The sequence below is a fragment of the Poecilia latipinna genome, unplaced genomic scaffold (assembly GCF_001443285.1).
Source record: "Poecilia latipinna isolate Pla-1442-1.1 unplaced genomic scaffold, P_latipinna-1.0 Scaffold1304, whole genome shotgun sequence".
Classification (NCBI taxonomy): Eukaryota; Metazoa; Chordata; class Actinopteri; order Cyprinodontiformes; family Poeciliidae; genus Poecilia; species Poecilia latipinna.
In genome coordinates this window covers 70,819-91,687 of record NW_015113920.1, presented here as the reverse complement: position 1 = coordinate 91,687, position 20,869 = coordinate 70,819, and the positions used below count along the sequence as shown (strand labels likewise).

General features: G+C 39.5%; 3 protein-coding genes across 6 annotated transcripts in view; 1 reads left to right on the top strand and 2 right to left on the bottom strand.

The window, feature by feature from the left end:
* ahi1 (Abelson helper integration site 1) overlaps nt 1-8,641 on the bottom strand; it is a 20,606-nt gene extending 11,965 nt beyond the window's left edge. Inside the window, exon 1 of the mRNA XM_015055219.1 lies at nt 8,623-8,641. The gene's annotated coding sequence lies outside the window, so the exon portion shown is untranslated. The remainder of the gene's footprint in view (nt 1-8,622) is intronic.
* LOC106961469 (vacuolar protein 8-like) lies at nt 7,106-12,815 on the top strand. Its single transcript, XM_015055228.1, has 13 exons — nt 7,106-7,331; nt 7,939-8,058; nt 8,608-8,727; nt 9,216-9,335; nt 9,522-9,641; nt 9,932-10,140; nt 10,235-10,280; nt 10,352-10,485; nt 10,969-11,100; nt 11,191-11,305; nt 11,403-11,537; nt 11,614-11,739; nt 12,150-12,815. The coding sequence occupies exons 1-13, from the start codon at nt 7,106-7,108 to the stop codon at nt 12,275-12,277; spliced, it is 1,731 nt and encodes a 576-aa protein (XP_014910714.1). The 3' UTR covers nt 12,278-12,815.
* On the bottom strand, nt 12,442-20,869 carry map7a (microtubule-associated protein 7a). 4 transcript variants are annotated; one of them, XM_015055224.1, is made up of 16 exons: nt 20,704-20,869; nt 20,317-20,592; nt 19,700-19,804; nt 18,723-18,797; nt 18,463-18,626; nt 18,244-18,343; nt 17,955-18,071; nt 17,613-17,785; nt 16,787-16,923; nt 16,482-16,711; nt 16,251-16,401; nt 15,259-15,427; nt 15,052-15,156; nt 13,740-13,790; nt 13,370-13,586; nt 12,442-13,217 (listed from the first exon to the last, which is right to left on the bottom strand). In XM_015055224.1, the coding sequence occupies exons 2-16, from the start codon at nt 20,459-20,461 to the stop codon at nt 13,207-13,209; spliced, it is 1,950 nt and encodes a 649-aa protein (XP_014910710.1). In that variant the 5' UTR covers nt 20,462-20,592; nt 20,704-20,869; the 3' UTR covers nt 12,442-13,206. The 4 variants fall into 4 exon arrangements, with proteins under 4 accessions (XP_014910710.1, XP_014910712.1, XP_014910711.1 ...); XM_015055226.1 differs by lacking the exon at nt 20,704-20,869 and having other exon boundaries at nt 17,613-17,755; nt 20,317-20,644; XM_015055225.1 differs by lacking the exon at nt 20,704-20,869 and having other exon boundaries at nt 17,613-17,779; nt 20,317-20,643.

Sequence of the window (20,869 nt, the reverse complement as noted above, 5' to 3'; positions counted from 1 at the left end):
TTTTAAATTTATTTTTAAACTGTGGTTGTTAATTTAGTATTGTGATGATATTTAATAATTTTTAAAATGATGCAGAGGTATTTTTGGGGGGGAGTAAATCAACACATAATGATTGATTTTCACTTTTCATTAAATTACTACTATTCTTACATAATTTTAATACATGGTTATTTATTGTTTGCTAACAAAATATTCAGACAATTTTTTAATATTTACAATAAATAACAATTATTACATATATTAATTAGAAAATATTCTAATATTTCTAATATTTGAGCAAAGAAAGTTGATCAAAACATCAAAGAACAACCTCAAGTGGCCACCAGATGAAGTATTACGTTTGGATTTTTTCCCCCCCGCACGGACTATATTGTTTAAACACAATATAGTATAGAATTTGGGAACTCAATGGTTGGAAAAAACTTTATTTTTTGTGCCACTACAGGGTCTGCAACGTTGTACCGTTAATTATCTCACTGTGGTACGTGAGATGGGGTCACCATTTTATAATTTGTTACAGTTGTCTTTTTTTGTCCAAAGTTTACTGAAGAGGGTAAAAACTAAGGGTACTACTTTGTGTCAAGTTTTAATTAATCGAGTTTGATGGATTAAAATGCCAGGCCCACAAACATCTGTTTAATTGCGTCATAAAATCCTTATCGTATAATCTGCGTCATAAAATGCTTATCGTATAAAAACATATGTTTTGATTTAAATTCATTTCTTATCAATAATAAAACAGGCAGCATTCTGGAACATTCTCTCTTGCATCATATAAAATTAAGTTCTTATAATAAAACAGGAAGCATTCTGGAACATTCTCTCTCTTGCATCATATAAGTTCTTATCAAAAATAAAACAGACAGGATTCTGTCTCACCCCTTTGTGAGGGCCTCACCCCCTCACAAAGGGGTGAGGCCCTCTTTGTGACTTTTGACCCAGTTATACCAATGCAAATTTTCTGATGCAACTCCTCCTCACGCAGATAGACTCCACCCCCAACTGCTTTTATCTTCCTGCTCCTGGCAGATGCCCCAGCCCACTTTTATGAGCTTCTGTTTGAATCAGCCAATAGAGATAAAGGGGTGGGATTTCTGTTTTTCTGCTTTAAATAATTTTCGGAGGCCCCGTATTCAACAAGTTGCACTTGGTAGAGGAAGATCCACTTTCCACTGACAGAAAACAAACAAACAAACAAAAAGATGGTTCACATTAAAAGAGAAAAGCCTCAAAAGAGAAGACAGCAAGAAGCTAATCAACTAGCATGTAGCTCATCTGCTCCAACCTCACAGACTACAGATGGACAAACCATCACGAGAGTTTGAAACAGGAGGTAACGCTCAGCCGCTCCCTCCTGTTTCAAACTCTTCTTATGAGTTATAGAGCCTAAAACCCTAACCCCCCGACATTTACGCCTATGGCTCTTTCAATGACAGAAGACTAGAGCTCAAGTAGCTTGAATGCGCTCTCGAAGCGCGCCGGTGTCAGTTCTCGCGAGGCTAGTGATTTAATTCCGCTTGGAGAGGCACAGAAATTATTTTAAATTATTATATCATAATGCGGGAACTTTACTTAACAATACTAATACGGGAGCGCGGCGGGAAAAATACGTTAGTTTCCTTGCCAAAACTTGGTCGGGACACTAACAGGAAACTTGACAAGGTATATGCCCTATGACGTCACTAACAGGGCGTAACTGAATGACACATCAAAGGCTTTGATACCTTTTGAGTTACTGTCTCCTTCAATGACTCTTCACAAACAAAAGTTCTAAGAGTTCTTACAGTCAAAAGCGTAGAATTGTGTTTTGCAGACTTTTAAAGAACAAATGGATATAAAAAGGATATTTCTTAATATTCCCAAAGTTTCTGATTCTATGGAGAAAGTACTTGAAAGACAACAGCTGTTTGCAACAAATGTAGTGCTTAAGCTGCTGATCGAAAGCGGGTCTTTAAAAGATTTAGGTCAGCTCAGCACAGAGAAAATCACTCGCATCAACAAAATCAGAGACAGGGTGACAGATGGCATCACAATCCCAAGGAAATTTGCTGCCACATCAAGAAAGCAAAAACGTATGTGCAGGAATGTTCTTGTTGAGCTGAAAAATGCACACAGTAGCTCAGAACTAGGACATTTGTTGACAACAAAGGACGAAGATCTCATTGCCAAGATGATTGAGCTGTTGCGAGAAGAAATGAAAAAGGCCTTTAAAGATTATGAGAACAGCCCTCTCAGAAAGCTGTGTACAGCAGAAGTTGTAGGATATGCTATTGCATTATCTGTCGTAGTTGTTGTAGGATTGATAACAATGCTGTAACACTGGTTAGTTTGAGTTTCGATCCAGTCTCACCTCGATCCAGCCTCACCTCAACGCACCAGGGAAACTTGGAAATCAGATGAAGCTGATTTATTTTACAAATGTCAAAAATGACATTAAATTAGGATCTTGATTACTGGTCAGCGAACCAGGCTGCTGGGACACTAGCGAGAGATGAAAGCAGAGGTGAGATATGTACCACCTCTGCAGTCAGTGAGAATTTGATGACTGACTAGCTTACTGGATAGGAGGAGAAGAATCCTTCTATCCAGTAAGCTGGGGTTAGGTTCGTTCTGGGGAGGGAGCCGAGAGCTGACAGATGGTTTTGATTTGCGTTAGAAGGCGGACAGACTCACGAGCAGTGGATGAAGAGGAGCATTTGTTGCCAGCAATGGATGAAGAAAACCAGAAGATCCTTCAGAGAGGGTTTGCTTGAGGACATTGGGTTCTTGAGCAACATTTGGGCTTCGTCTGCTATCGATTAGCCACAAGCATTTTGCTGTTTTGTACTAAAAGTCAAATTGTAATTTCATTTTATAGTTTCAATGTTAAAAGAAGCGGGCTGCACAGTGGCGCAGTAGGTAGTACTGTTGCTTTGCAGCAAGACCCCGGCCGGGGTCTTGCTGCACGGAGTTTGCATGTTCTCCCTGTGCATGCGTGGGTTCTCTCCGGGTACTCCGGCTTCCTCCTACAGTCCAAAAACATGACTGTCAAGTTAATTGACCTCTCCAAATTCTCCCTAGGTGTGTGTGTGCATGGTTGTTTGTCCTTTCTGTCTCTGTGTTGCCCTGCGACAGACTGGCGACCTGTCCAGGGTGAACCCCACCTCTCGCCTGGAACATTAGCTCGAGATAGCTACCAGCAGCCCTCCTGACCCCACAAGCGACAAGGGTGTACAGAGAGGATGGATGGTTTTTGTTCTGTTTGTGTTATTGTCAGAATGTGTAATAAATATGTATTTTGTTCAACACAGTGTTTCCCTTGCTCCTCCTTAGTTGAACCTTGTTCTGATATGCTATTTCATTATAAAGATTCATTGATCCCCTTGTCACAGGCGACTTACCAGATTAGTAGATTTTACAGTATTTAATATAGAATATGAATAATTTTATGTCGAACAAATAAGTAGCAATAATAATAATAATAGAGTACAACTGCCACTGATTTGGTGCCAGATGCCATGGCTTCTGTGTCAGATTGAATATCACAGTAAAAAAAAAAAAATCCGTAAAAAAACAGGGAAATGTCCTGGTAATATTCTGCCAGTACATTTTTTTTTGTTTTGTTTTTTGTTTTTTTTACAGAATTTCCGGCAGAATTTTTTTCCATAATTTAACAGTTTTCATATGTTAAATTTTAAACACAGAAAACTGTTAAATTATGGGAAAAAAAAAACTATTAAATTGCAGAAAAATTTTGCTGGAAATTCCGTAAAAAATGTACTGGCAGAAAATTACCAGGACATTTCCCTGTTTTTTTACGGAAAAAATTTGAAATAAAATACTGTTAAATTACGGGAAACTTCTGACGGAAATTCTGTTAAAAAGACAAAAAATATCCTGGCAGAAAGTTGCGCAAGCCAGTGCCATAACTTGAGAGAAAATGCTAATAAAGGCTCATATTATTGCACCGCCTATGGCGGTGCACTAACTCCAGGGAAAAAGATTATTAAACCTAATGTAATTGCACCTGTGGCAGTGCACTTACCGGAGGGGATTAATGAGGCTTTTATTTTGAAACTTTCAGTAAGCTTCATTTGAAATGGCAACACTAATCCCATGTGTAACAGTCTAATGCAAAAACGAGCCATTACATGATATAAAAATTGTCAAAGCTTTTATTTTGAAATTTTTCATAAGCTTCATTTGAAACGGCCACACTACACATGTGTAATAGTGATTGGGTTAAGTCAGTTATATAATGCTAAAAGCACAAGTAGTTCAGAATACCAGCCAACTCCTCCTCAACAGACAGTTCCACCATGTTGTAGTTGTAGTTCTGCCTCTGTTTTAACTGAGTCTTGGCCATAGATAGAACTAGTTATGGCAGTCGGCTGCTGGTTTGTGGTCCAAACCAGCAGCTCTGCATTTCTCTGTATTCTGTTGCTATAGCGATGAATCCTCAGCCGACTGCTGTGTGTGTGAGACAGAAAGGTGGGGAAGGATTTCTATCTTTATGAGTCATCCAGGAAATGCTATTGTTGGTGCTAATGTCCTATCCTTAGATAAAAGTCTGTCTTAGAATAAAGTAGTTCAGTTCACTATCCTGAGAATAAAGGATAATAATAGCTATTATTGCACTGCCTATGGCGGTGAACTAACCTCAGAGGAATATTATGGCTTTTATTTTGAAACTTTCAGTAAGCTGCATTTTAAATGGCCACACTAATCCAATGTGTAACAGTGTTTTTTAAACCAGTCACATAGAGCCCAAAAGAGCAATTACCTGATGTTAAAAATGTGAAGGCTTTTATTTTCTGCCATGTCTGTAAAATAAAAGCTTATTATCTATTTATAGATGATAAATATCAATCAATCAATCAAATTTTATTTGTATAGCACATTTCAGCAGCAAGGCATTTCAAAGTGCTTTACATAATTAAAATGCAAACAGCATGTGACATAGGATAAACAGTGAGAAAAAGAGATTTTGAAAAAGATTTTAAAAAAAGATAAAAACATTAAAACCCGCACCCCTTTTAGGACTTCAGTTAAAGGTCGTTTAACTGATTTTATTTAACGGCGTATTTCTAAATTAATTGAAATATTAAGATGGGCTGTTCACGGACGTCCTTAAATTGAACTGCGGTAAAACTCCGGTAGCGAAAAAAACAACAACAACGTAGAAGTAATTGGAACGTTACTTTCTAACTAATCATAACTTCCATGGTAACGTTCCATAAAAAGTGTTTAGCATGAGGTACGTGTGTACTGATGCAGCCGTGCTGAAATTTTTACATTAAATACAACCGCAACGCTACCAGATTTAGTACATTCATTAAACATGACCTAGTAAGTATTGTTTTTTGTTGACACTTTGTAATTTCTTTTTTTGTAAATGTGGATTTGTACATTTACTGTGTATCACAGCAATAAGAAGACGTTTTTTAATGTTTTGGTTTTTGTTCACTTTCAGAGGAGGCGAATAGTTGTGGTGCTTTCACACCTTCTGCCCCCTGTCGGTGCAAGACAATATAGCGTCAAAGATACAATAACACACCTTCTAGATTTTGTGCCGGAAGGTGTTTATCCTTTGACAAATATAATTTTAAACAGAAATTACATTGAATTCCTGATCATTTCACCAACAAATTTGTTTTTTTTATTTCTTAATTTTTGTTTCTAAGACTGGAACAAAAATAGCATCCCTTTGCAATAATTCCTCTATTTCATCAACAAACCATCAGCCCCAGCTCATCTGCATCAGTAATCTGCGGTCGTCAAAGCAGTATGTCATCATTGCGAAAAATGACAAAGTCACCATCCCCTTAGACGATGGACTCACATGTGCTGTGGACAAGCTTTTTAAGCTGTATTGGGTGTATAACTTGTCTTATCCATCCCAACTCGGACCTGTCTTTATATTTTTTGAGTACATCTATGATCTTCCATTCTCCACACAAAGAAAAGCAAGGGTGACTGAACTGATTGGACAACTTAAAGCTTGTAAATGAAATGTATTGTTGTCCAAAATGTAAGAACCTGTATTTGGTGAAGTTGTTCATTTTCTGGCACATAATGACTCCATTTTTATTTTTGTTCAAATACTAAATGTAATATCATTTTTATGCATATGCAGTACAAAAAAATAGTGATTATGAATTGATCACGCTTGGAGAAATTAATGATTTCCATCCTTTAGATGTTATGAGGAGTTTTGTTAACAGAAAGCTGTTTGTGGCACCAAGATACAAAATATCGTATTTTGATTCATGACTGTTCGGTATTGAAAATGGAGGTTTAAATTTGAGTGCGATTGAAAATCTCACGAATGTTTAAAGGGACAGGAATTTATTTTCATTTCTCTTTCATGAAGTTTGTCATTATTTTCATCCATGTTCTCTTTTGTACATGTTATTGTATTTAACATTAGAAAAAGTGCTATTTTGTTAGCTTGGTGATTTCAATTTCAATTTCAATTTTTTAATATTTGACCTATAAATTGTAGCTGTGTCAACTTTGTTATTTGCATGATTGTAATAAAAGAATCTCTAATATCCACAATTTGAAATGTCAATTTTTATAAGCTCTAATCTATGAAAATACATTCTACACATTTGTGTTTCAAAATAACACATCTTGACACATATTTTGTGTTGATTTAAGTGACACAATACTTGTGTTAAAATGACAGACACAAAAATTGTGTTACAAATAACACATCATGTGTTGTCCTTGAGCTGATGCGGCACATGTTAAAATTTAACACATCATGTGTTGTTTTTAACACATCTGTTCTAAGAGAGTACTACTTGTTTGTTCCATACATCTTACTTCTTTGTTTTTTTGTTTGTGTGTTTGTTTTTTTTTGGGTCCCCATTAGCCATTGCTGTAACAATGGCTACTCTTCCTGGGGTCCATAATTAAAACTATTCTTATTGTAGTACAATTAGAATAAAGGATAAAAAAAATGACATGTTTTAACAAAAAAGGTTGCTATGGTTATTATTATTATTATGCACATGATCTCAATACCGATTTACCTAAAAGAATCAAACAAAAACTTTTATGCAAATAAGCTTCCAAGGATCACGTGACTCGCCAAAAGGCGTGTCCTGCAGCAAGTTGCATGATTTGGGAAGGTGTCATAACCTTTTGTTATGCAGTTATGGCCTCCGACCTGTGTGACAGGTGCTCCCGGTTGCTCCAAGACTTTGCTGCACGTCTGAGGAGAGTTTGGGAGGAGTTCAAGTACAAACTGGAGGAAGTTTTTGGAGAACTTCTCCAGTGTACCTGCTGTGGGAATGCTGAGCGGAGGATGGCTCAAGATTTATCGTCATTGCAGCTCATGTGTGGTAGGATACACAACTGTTGTGAAAAAGAAGCGCATAGATGTGCTTTGTTTAAGACATTGTATGACCATCACCATGGTGATTAAATTTTAATTTCACCTACTTTCTGTCATTTGGTCCTTTCAATATATTGACAATATATTGTAGCTGAATTTAAAATGTACATTTGTAAATTGGGATGTTATTGGAAAGTTTATTTCAACAATTAATTAAAAAAAGATGAACTCATGGGTTCAGGTGGTGCTGTATTTGAAGCACTTATTTCTGTTTGTTTCCTTTCCGCCAGTTAAAATCCAACATTTATTTTCTTAGAAAATAATATCACATAAATAATGAAGGTAGGCCACAAAAGCTCGCTGCCAAATAAGCAAGTTGGTCAGAGAGCTGCAATAATGGAAAGTTGAGTGGAAGGAAAAATGATATGACTTCTGGATTTTTATTAGCTATTAGCCTTTGTTAATAAAATTAACAGAAATAAACACTTTAAATGTCACTCATAAGGACTATAATGTGATTATTTTAACCTTAGTATGAGAAATTCCCTTTTAAATAAAAAAATTATTTTATTAGCTTGGTGAATTTGTACTCATCACTCTTTTCCTTTTCTCAGATGATGAAACTCACGTTTTCAATCAAAGAAGCCTCCAAGCACTGAACCGACTAGCAGCCTCTCAAAATGCAGATCTGCAAATGTCTGCAGCCATTTATTACCTGCACATCAGTCACCACTGTGAGTAAAGACTTTAATTTCATTTAACAATTTTCAGACGGTACGGACAAGGGGTAGTTAAAATGTGACCGTTGTTTGCCGTATTCCCACTCGGGAGATAAGTACCCTAACGGAAAAGACCAGTATGCAAATGTTCAACTGTATTTTTGATATAGCTCATCCAGCTTAAATATTCACATGCCCATCTCTTTATGTTGAAGGAAAAATGATGTCCTCTTTAAAAGCTTTCCATGTTCTCAGTTATAGTGAATAATGCCTTCTGAGGCATATGGAAAAGATCTTGCTAAGATGTCATAATTTTTTTTTTTTTTTTTTGCAATTTCTGATTCAAAGTGAGTTTATGTGAGGTTTTAATACAACTTCTTTGTATTTGTTTTGAAATGAACTATAGTATTTTGATGATCGCAGACAGCTCTAACATGCTTTTGTTATCAGGTAGGGATCAGATAACTTAATATTGTCCTGATATTAAATCTCCACGTCAGTTCTGAGAAGTGAAAGAAATTGTTCTTACATCTTTCTCTTCCTGGCTGGGATTGTTTGTTGCAGTGAAATCTCCCTTACCAGATGCCTTTGTGGAAACAATCACGGCTCTTCTTTTGTCCCCTGACCTGGATGTGCAGAAGACTACTTCCTTTGCCCTGGTTAATCTACTAGTAAAGAAAAATGGTAACACTTGTTTTTTTGCTATCTAGGTAGCTTAAAAAGTTACTGTATTTTCCGGATTATGGCGCGCACCATACTATAAGCCGCAACTACATTTTTTTAATTTTTTGTTAAACAAAACAAAACAAAACAAAACAAAAAAAAAACTGGAAACGTACATATAAGCCGCTGGTATGTCCGCCGCTCTCAGTTTTCCATAAAGACGCAGCAGAGGGCTGGGTTATTAATCTGTCTCCATCTTAATCCGTGCCTGCTGCTAGCATGTGCTTGTTCTAAATGGATAATTAGCGCTTTCTTCTTTGATTTCCAATGTTGACTTCCAATGATTCACTTCCTACTAAAGAGCCCCCTGGTGGTGGAAGAAAAATCCACAACAAAGCCGCACAGGGCTACAAGCCGCATGGTTCAAAACGTGGGGAAAACGTAGCGGCATAAAGTCCGAAAAACACGGTATTTTTAAAGCACTGATGAATGAATAAACATGATTTCAGTTTGTAAAGAGTTGGTGATCGAGACGGGGATGTTGGTGCCGCTGTTGGAGTTGTTCCAGTCGGGGGATCCAATGGCTCAGTGTCACTCTTGTGCCTGCATAGCCATGCTGGCGTCCTCAGGTTTGCGCAAACCTTTTTGTTGTTCTTTTTGTTGTTATTGTTTTATGTTCTAAAACTCTTATTTGTGTAGCGCAAATGTGCGTCAGTAGATCTTATAAGAATCCTGCACGTCGTCACACAAACTTTACATCATACTGTATCAAAAAGTTGAAGTATTTTCATCATAATTTCTTTATTTTTATTCAGAATCGAACAGAGATTCTATTTTGGTGGACGGAGTGATGCCTCTGTTGGCTTTGGCAAAATCCTACGATCCAGCGGTACAGCTGAATGCAGCGTGGGCCCTGTTGCATCTCTCCCACTCAGGTTGTATGTTTGTCTCTCCATTTTGTCAATGTTCACGTACCCCGCAGAATTATTCATTTGCATTTTGTCACTACACAAAATTCAAAATGGATTTGAATGGGGTTGCAGGTAAAATCTGCAAATTCCCCTGTATGAAACACAGTAGTAGCAGAATCATGCTGTGGGGATGTTTTCTATCAGAATTGGAGTTGATTAGAAGACGGACACCCTAATTCTACCTTACTGGTGTTAGCCAAAGCCCCAGCCGTCGGGTCTTTCAGCAGTCGTAATTTTTATTTATTTATTTTCAGATAGGTCGACAAGGACTCTGTGTCAAGCAGGGGGCATCCCTGTCTTGGTCCTCCTGCTGCAGTCCTCCAGGTCAGAAGTTCAGTTTTACAGCTGCACAGCTCTTTGCAACATTGCCGCCGCTCCAGAGCATCACCCAAAGTTGCTCAGCATTGGGGGTCATTATTTGTCCAAGTCGCTTCTGACGCTGATGTCTTCTTCTGTAGAAAAGGTAACCGAGATCTCGGTGGGGGGCGGGAAACAAATGGTGACTTTTCCATATGTTGTGAATTTATTGCTTTTTTTTTTTTTTCTTTTCTTATCAGAATGCAGCCCAAGCATGCAGATGCCTTCAAACTCTTTCAAAGAATGGTAACATGCATTTGTACATGGCATTATTTTAAAATAAAGCATCTAATTCTGCTTCTCGTTTTTATCCCCAGTTCGGGTCCAGGAACACCTCATGGAGCTTAACTGTGTGTTGCCTCTGAAGTCCCTGCTCAAAAGTTCAAACACTGCATGGATGCAGTCAGCTTTAACGCTGCTGTGCACACTGACTGCACACCCACCAAACCGTGTATGGCCCCCACAACACTAACATATAATAGTTATGATAGAGTACTGTATGTTAGAACTCTATCATATTTTGTAACCTGAGTTTTTTCGAAATCGCCTAATGCCACAAAACTGGTTAACACCACAAAATCATTTTTTCTCTAATTTTTTTTTTTTTTTTTTTTTTTTTTTACATTTTGTCACATTACGACCACAAACTTCAGTGTATTATATAGGGATTCTACATGATGCACCGACACAATTGAAGTGAATGAAAATGAATCAAATCCTTTGTCAGTTTTTTAATTTGTAAAAAATTTCGTTTATTAATTTTACTTCATGGTTTAGGAGCCACTTTGTGTTGGTCTGTTGCCTAAAATCCCAATAAAACACGATAAAATCCATGGTCTCAATTTGACAGAACGTAGAAAAGTTTGTTTTTGAGAGCAAGATGTTCGACTTTCCTGTAATCTCATTTTTTTTTATTTTTTTTTATTTTTTTTAGGATCTCTTCATGAGTGAAGGACTGCTGAGGGAAGTCGGTCGGCTGCTCCATCGTCCCAGCTCAAACTCTGCTCTGATCTCACAAAGTTGTCAGCTCATCACTGGCCTCTGCAGCGCCTGCATGGACGAGCAGGTACGCCTCCAGCTTACCTTTTGTTAGTCTGTTTACGCCCCGGCGCCCTAATCTCTTCAGGTTACACTGAATCCAGTTAATGTTATCCAGGCTGTGAAGGAGAGCCTGTGCTTATCAGGGCTGCTCCGAGGACTTGAGTCTCCTTCCCTGTTAGATGAGACGTTGCTGCATGTGACTTTGTGTTTGCGTCACCTGATGAACTGGGGTAATGTTGTTGTTTTGTTGTTTTTTTTTTTTTTTAAAGAAACTGTCACTTATATCCTTTTTGTCTTCACAGAATTTTTCAAATTTCTCTGTTTCAGAGGGGCTGAGGACTACTTTGTCCACTTCAGTATCACCAGAGCAGGTTTGGAGGCTGGTGCAGCTTTCCGGACAGACAAGAAATCCTGAGCTGTCCTACAACTCTGCAGCCGTCGTGCACGCATTTGAACCGACAGGTAAAGTAGCACACGCGTCCATATCCGTACATGTTTCTATATCAAACGTTGCTTTTTTCCTTCCTCTCCTCCACAGAAAGCTTCCTCCAGCTGCTGAGGCCTCACTACAGCGCAGTGGCTAAATATTTGTTGCTGTTCCTCAAAAGGAAAGATGTTAAATTCCAGCAGCTTGGCATTGCTGCTGTAGATAAACTCAAGAATGGTTTGTGTGTTTTTCTGTTGTTGTTTGTTTTATTCTTCCATGAAGAAATTAAACAAATTTCAGTTCCTTGAAAAAGCATTTAACTTTTTTCCATACGTTTTTCATGTTGTAACCGATAAAGTCAGAGCATCTCAGTAGTTTTTTAAGTGATGGATCTACTTGGATGGATATTCTTACATACAAGTGTCTCAAAACTGTCCCAGGGTTCATTTTTAATCCCTTTTAACATGACACCCCTGAATAAAATAATTAATTCTCTAAAGGCTTTTGTCAGAGTTGACAGTATGACAAATTCAATGGGCACAAATACCTTTTTTAAAGAGACTAATTTTTGTGTTTTATATGAAATTAAAAGAATGACTTTTTGAATAAGCAGCATTTTATAACCTGTTTGCTCTGATCCTCTGCAGATGGACACTTTTCAACGGCAGTGACCGACGGCGAGCTGGAGGCTTGGCTGTCGCAGGGACATACAGGGACGGAGGAGACGAGATGGCTGCTGAGAACCACTCGGCCTCCGTCGCCATCTTCTGGTTAACCCTCGACTTGCTCAGTATTTTTACGAAAAGTCCAAGATGTTTACTTTGATGCAAAACTTTGATTTTTGACTTTTTTACATGCCGCTCTTTTCTAAAATTGTTTTTATATTTGTATTTTTGTTTTTACATATCTGTCTTTAAAAAGAAGAAAAGGACAGAGGTGTGGCATCAGCTTTAATATATTTGAACATTTTTATAAAGCTAACTTGTGATAGTCTAGAACAGTACTTAAGGTATAGGATCAAGTTTAAGTCACGATTTTTATGCATTTTTATGCTTAAAAAGCATTTAACCTACAGCTCTCTTGATTTGAAGCAACTGTGAAAGCAAACAAATAAACAAAAAAAAAAGGCATTGTTGCATTCTCGCCTCTAAGACAGCACACACACAAAATTAAAGCCTATCTTTGGAAACCGTATCGTTGTAGCAGCTTCTTACATACGATTGCTATAATTTTACAAAAGTTCAAGATTAAAATTGCAACGCGGCGACATTGAGCTCTCAACTGCATCTCAATTTATTCGAGTTCCACTGAGGGGAAAAAAAAAAGGAAAAGTGCTGAGTCAGCAGTAAGTAATATCAGGTTTAAGCTAAAAAAAAAAAAACCTGGACAAGTTCTTATTGATAAAATAGCTATTATTCAAACCGACTAACTGTATCCACTAGCAAACTAACAGCAGAAAGTAGATGTGCACTTCATTTTGAGCTTGTTTGATTCGAATCCTGCTGGAAAGAGATGATTACGCAAGAACTTTGCTGAGTGTTTTTTTTGTTGTTTTTGTGCCACTGGCTACCGCAAGACGTCCTCGCTGAGAGGCGAAGCTGTAATGTTGCGTGCTCCTTTCGAGGTGCTGAAAGGAAGCAGGATGGCTGTGTGCTGTAGCTGTGCGGGACAAATCGTCTGGATGGCAGACACCTCACGATGACCTCAGATGACTTCTAAAAAAAAAAAAAGGTAAGGAGAGAGAAAACACATCCAGAAAATAATGTTTATTTTCATTTGTAAAGATGAATCCTAACTCAGAAACGACAGACGATCAGCATCAGGTCCAAAGTTACTAAAACGAGGCGGTTTGACGTTACGTCCTCACCTGCTCTCTGTTTGGTCTGGATGTCCTCCAGGCCGGAGAGCGCCCTGAGGGATCTGCGCTCCTTGAAGGCCACCACCGGTACCACATCGTCCTCGTTGCCCAGCCCCAGCTGGGCAGCGGTTTTAGTCCCCACCAGCGTCTTGGCGGCATCCTCTATCGTCCCATTGTGGGGAGGCTGTGTGTTTTCCTTTGGTACGGTCCGCGCCGACACAGATTTCTGCGATTAAAAAGATATCAAAACGCTTTTAGTCAAGGCTGGGGACGGAAAAGCCTTTTCATGAGTCGACGTTAGATGTGTGTCATAAGAGGCCCGAGGCTGTGTACTGTTTATCAAAAAAAATAAATAAAAGAGCCGATCAGTAAATCTCACCGTATCTGGTGAATCTGTTCTTCTGGTTCTCCGCATGATCTCCTCAAGTCGCTGGAAAAGACAACGTTGCAACAAAAACACACAGCTTTTTTTTTATGTTATCAGTTAGTTGCCTTGCAAAAGAGAAAATCCTGCTTCCTGCACATGTTTTGTCATGTGGAGGAAGCACATGACAAAACATAAACGGTTGGGATTTTGTGTGATATAAGAAAATGAAGTAGTCAGTAATGGTGAAGCAGAAGCTAAAGGCCAGTCTGGCCTGCTAGCAAAGCGTCTGCAGAAACCACATGCAGGCTCATGCAGACGGACACTTTTCTTAAATTTTGACGAAAATGCAGACGAAATCATCCCAAAATACAATAAAATGAGGCAGAAAATGTTTTTTTTCCCCCCATATTTATCAATCAGGTTTCTCTATTTCTTAATTTTCTACTAACTGGCACCAATAATAACATCCAGCAAAAAAAAAAAAAAAAAAAAAAAAAAAAATTTTTGGCCCCAAAAGTTCCCAAAAAAATTTTGGGAAATGCTGGGTTGTGTCGTAGGTGTGCAATCTTGGATCCTTTTTTTAATGTCTGACTGATCCCTTTTCAACAACTATCAGTTTATTTAGTTAAATTCAATAAGGTGCAACATATTTACTCATAAATATTCCCCAGGTGGTTTCAACTTGACAGTTTTGGCCCTCAAGGCTAACATTTTGGACCTCGCTGCTCTGACCGGTTCTCTGCGTCTTTTGTATCCCCGCTGAAGAAAAGTCCTCAGCATGATGCTGCTGCCACCATCATGCGTCACTATGGAGACAGTGTGTTCAGGGTGATGTGCATTGTTTACTTTCACACCCACATGAAATGTTGCATAAAAGTTTTCTCATTGGACCAGAGCTCTTTCTTCTAGAGACATTAGAAGACAATGCGATGGTGATGTTATTGGTAAACGTTGTTGTCGCCGTCGATTGTGTTAAAATCCTGTTTTCCCATTTAATCTGCTGTTTCTTATTTATTAAGACATTAAAGCATCCTGGGCTCAGGTGTCTGTCCCAGGTGTGGACATCTACTGCAGTGAGACTGATGAACAGACTCGACATGTTATTGACACAGGAAGCGGATTTTCCCGACACTTCCAAAGGTAACATACAAAAAGGAAGCGATTGTAAAAGCGTGTTTTACAATGTATTATTCACCATTAAGCACTACTTTGCGATGGCCTGTAACTGAAAATCTTAGCAAAGCAACTATATTTGCAGTCGCAACATGGCAAAAAAAATGTGTAAAAGTTCAAAGGGCATGAATGTTTTCGTAAGTCTCCAAACCTTTTTCCTCGCTTGGCGCTCTGCCTCCTCTTTCTGTGCAGCAATCTCTCGCTCTTGCTTCATTTGTTCGGCTCGTGCTCGCTCTTTAGCCAGTTCCTCCTCTCTCTGTGCAAACAACATCCGGACACGGATAAACAAATGAAAACGATGCCTGCTGTACAGAGAGCTTTTCTCCTGGGATAGTAAGATGATGTGTTTACTGGGCACCTGCTTCTGCAAAAGTTCACCCTCCCTCATTGCCTGAGCTCTCTCCTCTTCGGCTCTCCTCTGCTCCTCCTCCTCCCTTCTCCTCTTCTCCTCTACGAGACGCCTGGCCTCGGCCTCCTGTCGAGCCTGCTTCTCCGCCCTCCTGCGCTGCTGCTCCTCACGACTCCGCCTAAACAGAAGTTGCAGTGAAATTGTGGAAATGGTTACTTTCACTCAGTTCTAATCTCCCTTCATTGCTCCGTCTGGGATTTCTCCCATTCACTTGGATTCCTCCGGTAAAATTTCAACTGAGCCAATCAGCAAATAGGAGAAAAGTTGTGAATGACGAGGCTGATTTCCAGCGCTGCTTCAGAATTGGTGTCTGCTTGTAGTTTTAGCCATGGCAGCAGAGGAAGTTAACATTTCCTCCAGCTGGTGTTGACCACACTTCCAAATATTGAATTAACATTAACGGCCACTTTGTTCAGCTGGATACTTCTTTCTCTCCAGTGGAGGATAATTGTTTACAGCTCAGGCAATTTCCGGTAAGTTCATAGCATCAAACTGGTGCATTACGTGCTTTGTGGCCAAACGTTAGCAATCGGGTAAAATTTAAAACTTCAGCAGAGTCCACGCCTCCAGGAAGAAATCATTTCTCAATAGCCGAGGGTCCAGACCCTCTGCATGAAGTGCAGCATAGAACAATTGGCTCGTTTTTATGACGGTGTATTAGGGTCATTTTATATGGAACAAAGAAAGAGGAGTAAATTTCTGCCAAAAAACTAAACAAAATTTTGAGATCAATCAGAAATAAGGTATTTCTGAATACTTTTTTTTCCTTTTCCTAGCAAATTTCCAAGCTCTTTTTTCTAGAAAGACCTTGGAAATTTTTTGGCAGAAATGTACTAATCCTTTTATTTTTCCTGTGTAAAATGGCCGTAATACACTGTCGTAGGTTTTTACCAGGCTAGTATTTTCACCTATATTTTTTATAAATTTTCATTTATTTTTACCTTTCGGCTTCCTCTCGTTGCAGGCGCTCCTGCTCCTCTTTCTCCCGCTGCATGCGGGCCTCTCTCCTCTTTTCAGCCAGAAGTCGCAAGGCCTCCTTCGGGTCAGTGGTGCCCGCCGAAGGACGGAGCATGACCTCTGCAGGCTGCGGATCTGAAAGAGGAGAGGCTTTATAAGGACATAAAGAGAGAACAAAACAATCATTTTCACTTATAAATATTTCTTCCACTTACTTCCATCTGCTGCTGTCCCGGTGGAGCCGTCTACCTGTGCGTCAGGCAGCTTTAGACGTGGCGTCTCTGTGAGATTTTCTCGTCTCTGTGTCTGCTGTTGACCTTTGTCTGGTGCGCTGACAGGCCGTGTGTTACCAGCAGAGAAGTAAACGGCAGCGTCCTCCTCAGGAACAGCTGGGAGCTCGAGGTGCAGCGGGGTGGAGTGTCTACTGATCGATCTTCTGGGGCTCCTGCAGGATGGAACCGCAGAGGGAAGCATCAGCTTGCGTCTGCAACGCCAACCCGAGGCGGAGACGTTTACCTACCGCTCCGGTGACGGGGAGGCTGTTCTGCTCTGAGTGCAGGTGGGCGACTTCATGCCGTTAACAGCAGCAGCAGACGATCTTTTGGCAGAGCCGCTGTTTGGGGTCTTCTTCATGGCTTCCTGTCTTACTTTTTGAATCTGGATCGAACCGGAGACGTTAACAGAACTTCCACTACCTAAACTATTCCACATTTTGTTACATTTCCCCTACAAACTTCAGTGTGTCACATTGAACATTTATGTTATGAGTCAACAAATAGTGAAAGTGAAAAATCACGTTTTTTTTTTTTTTAACAAAACATCTGAAAAGTGTGGCGTGTAGCTGTAATCCGGACACCAAATCAATAAGTTGTACAACAGCCTTTTTTCTGCGTTTCTATGGACTTTGCACATCTAGACTAAATATTTACCCATTTTCCTGAATGTTGGATTTCAAGTTCAGCAGCAAATTCTCAGTTGGATGTAGGTCTGAACTTTGGCTAGGCCATTTTAAATCCAAGATATGCTTGGATTTATTCAAATTTAGCAGCATGTTTAATGTTTTTGTCTGCTGAAAGACAAAGTCTTTAACAACTTTTCCTCCACTGTCTCACCATCATCATGCTGCCACCACCAACAAGACTATTTTTGTTTTATTTATTTATTTATTTATTTATTTGCATTGGATTTTATTTCGGGACACCAGAATAAATAAGATTGAATACAATGCGTGTCACATCTTTCAAAATGTTATTTCTGACAGATTTTTGTCAACCATGAAACAAACATCCTCTGAAAACTAGGATAGGAGAGAAATTTATGACTGGTCAGCAGTGGGTGGATTTTACCTGTGCGGGGCTGATGTGTCGTTGCTGGCTGTTGGCGGAGGAAGGTGAGGCAGGCGACCTGCGGTGGACTGACACTGACTGATGTCGGAGTTTGGGAGTGATAATGGCGGAGGATGGGATGGCAGCCGTCGGCTGGCATGAAGCTGCACGACGACAAACATGGACAACTTGAGCTAGTGTAAAAATAATGAAAATGAAAAAACGCAGTTTTTGTTGAAACGTGACGATATGAGCGGGAGGGGGAAAAATGATATATGAAGGAACACAGAGCGGCGGTGGTCAGCTCAGAAAAATTTGCCAAGTATTAAAGCAGAAAAGACCTTCTGGTGAACGGGAGAGTACCTTCTTCTCCGGACCTACAAGCAGCACTCTTGCTTCTAGCCAGATAAGAGCAAGTAGGGGTGAGGAGGCGACTGACCAGATTCCTCTCCCACGTCGACAGAGGCAGGCGACGTGGAGCTGGCGCATTGATCAGCGTAAAGTTTGTAAGTAGGGCAAAAGCAACAGATAAGACATTCCAAGAGCCTGCAGCCTTACAAGATACTTTTGTTTTGTTTGGTTTTGTTTTGTTTTTTAAGAGAAACGGCGTTAGCAAAAGGAGAAAGGAAAAAGTACGTGCATCTCTTAGTACCGTTTTTAACGAGCTTCCTGCCTCTGGGGCTTTGACTGAGCTGCTGCTGAGCCTTCTGGCTCCTCTCTATTGTCCTGCGCACGGCAGTTTCATGTCGCTCCTTAACTCAGAAAATTAAAATGAAAACATGTTGTTGTTATTATTATTATTATTATTATTATTATTATTATTATTATTATTATTAAGTACGAATAAAAAAAGTCTACTGCTAAAGCTCACCTTTTCCTCTCTCAGCCTCTGCTTGCGTTTCTCCTCCACGGCTGCTCGCCTCCTCTCCTCTTTAAGCCTTTGCTCCAGGAGTTTCTTCCTCCGCTCCTGTAGTTGTTGTTCATAGTAGCGCCTGGCTCGCTGCTCCCGCTCCAGTCGGCTCAGCTCCCGGGAGACTGAGAGGGAATTAAGCAGAAGTAGTTTCGCTCGGTATTTTTTAAAAATTATTTTTATTTTTTAATGGATGCGCTGCCGCGGTGATGCACACGCACCGAGTAACTTCTGCTGCTCCTCTCGTCTTTCTCGCGCTGCTTTCAACCTTTCATCGACATTCAGCCCGTTACCAGCTGTAAAATAAAATGGATTGTTAGACGATGATAAATCATGAAAACACAGCTGAAAACGATGTGAAACTCCAAATTAATATATTATCAGTTTGGGGGAAAAAGAGTTCAACAGTGTTGATTCAAGGTCAAGATCAATTTGCTTTGGCAGCCCAATTTGCCAATAAAGTCACCACAGAGTTCAAGTTAGACGTGTTTTATAATAAACAAGCGGTCCATCTGTGAATTATGCAGACTGACTCTTCAACAAGTTAGTTAAATTAATTGTATTTCGGATAAAGTGTCTTTGGAGATTGGATTATTTCTCGTACTTGCTCTTGTCCGTTTCGAAATGTTTCACTTGTTGAAATTTGTCTTCAAAATGTTACATTGTGCTTTAAATATGAACCCTGTTGAGACACAAGCCTCAGAAATAGCAGTGTTGAATTATTATTATTTGAAAATTTTCACTTATCAAAACTTTGATTGGATTTGTTAGTTGAATTAAATGTTTAGAAAGCACTAAATTAATTCATATTTCATACCCGTCATGTACTTTAATAATTGAAAATCAGCTTACTTTATCGTTTATTTCAAGAATTGTGGAAATAATCATTCACATGAATAAATCTCACATATTAAATCCAGTTCATATTTTCTAAAAACGTCTACTTTAGATATTATTCACTGCGGTTATGCAACATTTCTTTCCAAATGATCATAAGCAAACTTTCCTTTTGTCATTGGTTGCCAAAGTAGGTACAAAATGTCCCAAAGGTGGATATAAATAAGCTTCAAGTTGCCTCGTTTGTCCCAGACAAAATTATAAAGTTGCATAAGGGCAAAGGGTCAAAACGGGTACCAAGCTGGCAAGTGTACATAGGTTTAGTTTGCTTATGCCTTGGGCTGGCTTTGCAGTGACTAACCTGCAGAAACTTGCAGGGTAGCGTTGCAGATTTGGATGGACTTGTTGGCAGAGCAGGTTGTTTTCTTCGTCTGTGGAGGACTCGGTTTGAAATAAGAGCCATTCTCTGTAAATAAACGAAAGGGGGAAAAACTCAGCTTGAAAAAAAAAATTGTTGTTTTACATATTCTAATACAGATTTTTTTCTTTTCTTTTCTTTTACCCTCCTATCCTGGTTATCCCTCGTCTGTAAACAGAAATGTCCCAGTTGAGCATGTGATATGTCATGGATCTAGAAGCCTGAAAACATCAGCTTGAACAAGCTGTTAAAACATGCTGGCCTCAGGCTGAGCACTAAATAAAAGAAACCATTATTAAAGAGGCAGCGTTTAAAAGGCGAGCACCTGACAAGTACCCATTAACGCAACAAACACGAGCAAAATGGAAATACAAAACAGAATCAAGAAAAAATGCACATTTCCACATTTCTGTGAGAGTTAGACATCCAGGTGTTCTTATTCAGGTCAGATCATTCAACTGTGATTCTCTGCTTGTGGTTTAGTCGTTTTTTGTTTGGATTTAGATCATGTTCTCGATCTAAATCTACCAAAATGCTATTTTAGGATAAAAGACACTGACCTCGTGTTCCTTCGGGTCTGTGTCCGACCCTCTGGCTGTCGATGGTGGATGTAGAAAGTGGTCCCTGCGATGAAGGGACGACACTCTGCTTCTTCTGTACAGCCATGCTAGGTATTGAGCCTGGCATAGCAGAGCTCTCTCTCATGTCCCCTCCACTCCCTCTCCCTCCTTTCTGTCCTCCTCCTCTTCCTCTGAATTTCTATTTCAAGATGCCTTCAGGTCCTAGCATGAGTGCGCAGAGAGGGAAGCTGCCTCCTGCATCAGCTGCTTGTCCATCTGTGTCTCACAAAGGAATGGAGAGCAAGAAAACAAAAACATCCAGTCAGAACCCTGCCCAATGATTTTGGGGATTTTTATTTTATTTATTTTTTTGTATCTTATCTTCACATTTTCCTCCAGGTTGATAGAAAAGTCTGCAAAGACCCTGAGCCTCGGTGATTCTCGTCTATTAATGGGTTACTCCCCCTTTAAAGATTTCACCCTTGTGAGCTGCTCTGCTTTACTTCCACATTATTCCATCGCTGTGTCACTTTAATTCCCCCACCGCTCTCCC

What these genes read in the sequence shown, in the direction of transcription:
- map7a (XM_015055224.1), bottom strand. Translation starts at nt 20,461, where the DNA reads ATGAGAGAGAGCTCTGCTATGCCAGGCTCAATACCTAGCATGGCTGTA. An exon ending in TACCCTGCAAGTTTCTGCAG is followed by an intron (nt 18,798 to 19,699) that starts GTTAGTCACTGC and finishes TTTATTTTACAG; the next exon opens with CTGGTAACGGGCTGAATGTC. An exon ending in CGGGACAGCAGCAGATGGAA is followed by an intron (nt 16,402 to 16,481) that starts GTAAGTGGAAGA and finishes CTCCTCTTTCAG; the next exon opens with ATCCGCAGCCTGCAGAGGTC.
- LOC106961469 (XM_015055228.1), top strand. Translation starts at nt 7,106, where the DNA reads ATGATTTGGGAAGGTGTCATAACCTTTTGTTATGCAGTTATGGCCTCC. An exon ending in GTCATTGCAGCTCATGTGTG is followed by an intron (nt 7,332 to 7,938) that starts GTAGGATACACA and finishes TCCTTTTCTCAG; the next exon opens with ATGATGAAACTCACGTTTTC. An exon ending in GCGCCTGCATGGACGAGCAG is followed by an intron (nt 11,101 to 11,190) that starts GTACGCCTCCAG and finishes AATGTTATCCAG; the next exon opens with GCTGTGAAGGAGAGCCTGTG.